We start from the raw sequence: 2,518 nt of genomic DNA, 5'->3' as shown, positions 1-2,518 counted from the left end.
GTGAAAGGGAACAACTGGGTCTGGGAGCCCAGGCTCTGGTCCTCTGAGCCTCAGGAAAAATGGGGTCTGTGTTATCACACCTTGTACACCGACTGACCTTGTGAAAATTTTTCAGCTTGGGTGGGGGGCTGTCCCGGAGCCTCTTCATGGCTTGCACTGGGGAGTCGCTGAAGTAGGGTGGCTCCCCGTCCACCATCTCAATCACCATGATGCCTAGAGACCAGATATCCACCTGCAGGAGGAGAATGCCCCTGACTCCACTGGCCTCTTGGTAGCAGCGTGCTGCAGGGGGAGGGGAGCAGTTGGTCTCAGTTGTCCTTGGTAAGTTGGCTTTCCTGGTCACCTACCCTGTGCTGTTATTTCCTACCTGAGTGACCATTGACTAGAGACACTACTGTCAGCCACTCTCTGAGAAAGGCCATCACACGTGGGGAAGCCTAGCCATATCCCACCCTGCTCTTGAGCTGGGGTGGGGGGGTGCATTTTAGGGACCAATTTGTGGCATAAAGTCATAGGCAAGAGTAGACCCATCTAAGAGGCGACAGTGAGCAGTGGGGTAGGATATAGACTAAGTGAACACCTGAGAACTGGGGCTATTTTTGGTGGGAGGGGGCCTCTGGAGAGGGTCAAAAGTGGAAGAGTCATGTGTTCCCAAGCCTCGCCTAGGAGGACTCAGGGATGGAGAGAACGGTTACCTCGGTTGCATACAGAGACCTAGAGATCACTTCAGGAGCCATCCAGTAGGGAGTTCCCACCAGGGACTTCCTCTTAGGGACGTCTTTGCTGATCTGAGCACAGAATCCAAAATCCGAGAGTTTCACCTGGGGTTGGGGTGAGAGGGAGAAAGTGGAGTGAATGGTGAACTAGGAGGAGCCATGCTGGGAGCAGGGGAGTGGGGGCATGGGTGTGTCAGGGTGGGAAAGGCTCTACCCTGCCATCGAGGGTCAGCAGGATGGAGTCACTCTTGATGTCCCGGTGGATGACACCCTGGGCATGCAGGTAAGCCAGGGCCTGCAACACAGCCTCACACACAGTGGCGATCTGCTCCTCGTTCAGCCTGGACAGGAAGGCGGGGTCACCGGAGGAAGAGAATATTAGCTGTGGCTGAGCGGCAGGGCAGATGGGCTAGGAAAGAAGTTACCCTGCTACCTGGCCCCACGGCTTCTGGGCAATGTGTGGGGGAGTCCAGTCAGGACAGAGCCCTGGTGAGAAAGGGCCTAAGCCTAGGCTGACAACCACCTGCCTCCCACTCCCTTGACACCCCTGGGTCTCTTAATCCAAACAGACAGGGCGTACTCAGGACAATCTGATAGCCCTCCCCCCTCCCCCACCAAGTCTGCTGGGCCCGAGGCTGCCTGATACCCTTGCCAGGGCAATGGCAGGTGCAGCCAGCACTCGGGGCCCAGCGCTCCAGCTGCCTACCTGACTTGGGAGATGATGTCCGTGAGGGCCCCGCCCTGCAGGAACTCCATAAGCACCCACAGCTCCTCGCCCACCAGGTAGCTCTTGTACATCTCCACCACGTTGAGGTGCTGGTAGTCCCGCATTATCACCACCTGGAGGCAGGCGGAGATGCCTGAGTGCTGGGCAGTCCCTGCTGCCCATCCCAAATGCCCACCCATGTCTGCCCTCTCCTCCCACCTCATTAAAGAGCAGCTCCCTGCGCTGCTGCTTCCTGAGGTCCATCATCTTGACAGCCACTTGGCGGCCAGAATGCTTCTCCCGTGCCAGGCAGACAATGCCTGTGGAGCCCTCGCCAATCTTCACGTAGCTGTCCAGCAGCAGCCGGGGGTCACCCTGGTCCACCACCATCCTGAGTGCAGCCTTGAACTGCTCATGCGTCACGACGCCTGTGTCCTCACCAGCTAGGGCACCCTTGGCCACTGCAGGGTCCTGGGGCAGGTACAGGTTGCTGGTACTGATCTGGGCGTGCCGGGTGCGGGGAGAGCCCGCCGGGGAAGACCGGCCTGGAGGAGGGCCAGTGGCTGGGGCTGTGCGGAGGGGCTTCTGGGGGCTGCTGGTATCCAAGGTGGTCAGAGGGCTGAAGGTGCCCATGGGCTGGGCTGAGGGCAAGGACTGTGCCTTGGCCACCAGACTTGGAGGGGAGTCTTTCTGTGGTGGTTGGAATGAGGAGTTGGGCTGCACAGAGAAAAAAACAGAAGGGGGTTTGGCTGTGGGAGTGTTTGGAGCAGCCTGCCCAGAGGCAGGGGGTGGCTGCCATGACCTTTGGACACGGGCAGGTCAGGGCATCAGACCAAACTGGGGAGGTACCATGAGCAAAGATTTTCAAATGGAACTGAAGCCAAATCATTGTCCTGCTTAGGAAATCAGCCCCCACTGTTCCCAGGAGAGCAGACCAAATGAAAGCTCTCTACATCCACTCTGCCTGCTCCTGGGAAGACAGAGAAAGCAGAGTCCCTGGGGTGTCCTTGTGTTGGGTATTTCTTCGTGGGTAATTGACAGCCAGACCCCAGAGAGGCCACCGGGACGCAGCCCTCCCTTTGCTGCGGGGCTGCTT

At 58.5% G+C, this 2,518-nt stretch overlaps 1 protein-coding gene across 1 annotated transcript in view; it reads right to left on the bottom strand.

Annotated features, from left to right (window-relative positions):
• The window catches only part of PAK6 (p21 (RAC1) activated kinase 6), a 38,922-nt gene that overhangs the window by 5,958 nt on the left and 30,446 nt on the right, over positions 1 to 2,518 (bottom strand). Inside the window, exons 7-11 of the mRNA XM_023527704.1 lie at positions 1,642 to 2,139; positions 1,423 to 1,556; positions 931 to 1,057; positions 696 to 821; positions 98 to 232 (exon numbers count right to left, since the gene is read on the bottom strand). Coding sequence (XP_023383472.1) covers positions 98 to 232; positions 696 to 821; positions 931 to 1,057; positions 1,423 to 1,556; positions 1,642 to 2,139 — 1,020 coding nt within the window. The remainder of the gene's footprint in view (positions 1 to 97; positions 233 to 695; positions 822 to 930; positions 1,058 to 1,422; positions 1,557 to 1,641; positions 2,140 to 2,518) is intronic.

This window comes from Pteropus vampyrus, unplaced genomic scaffold (genome assembly GCF_000151845.1).
Source record: "Pteropus vampyrus isolate Shadow unplaced genomic scaffold, Pvam_2.0 Scaffold19, whole genome shotgun sequence".
Classification (NCBI taxonomy): Eukaryota; Metazoa; Chordata; class Mammalia; order Chiroptera; family Pteropodidae; genus Pteropus; species Pteropus vampyrus.
The sequence above is the reverse complement of the archived record's forward strand: the minus strand, read 5'-3'. Positions and strand labels throughout refer to the sequence as shown.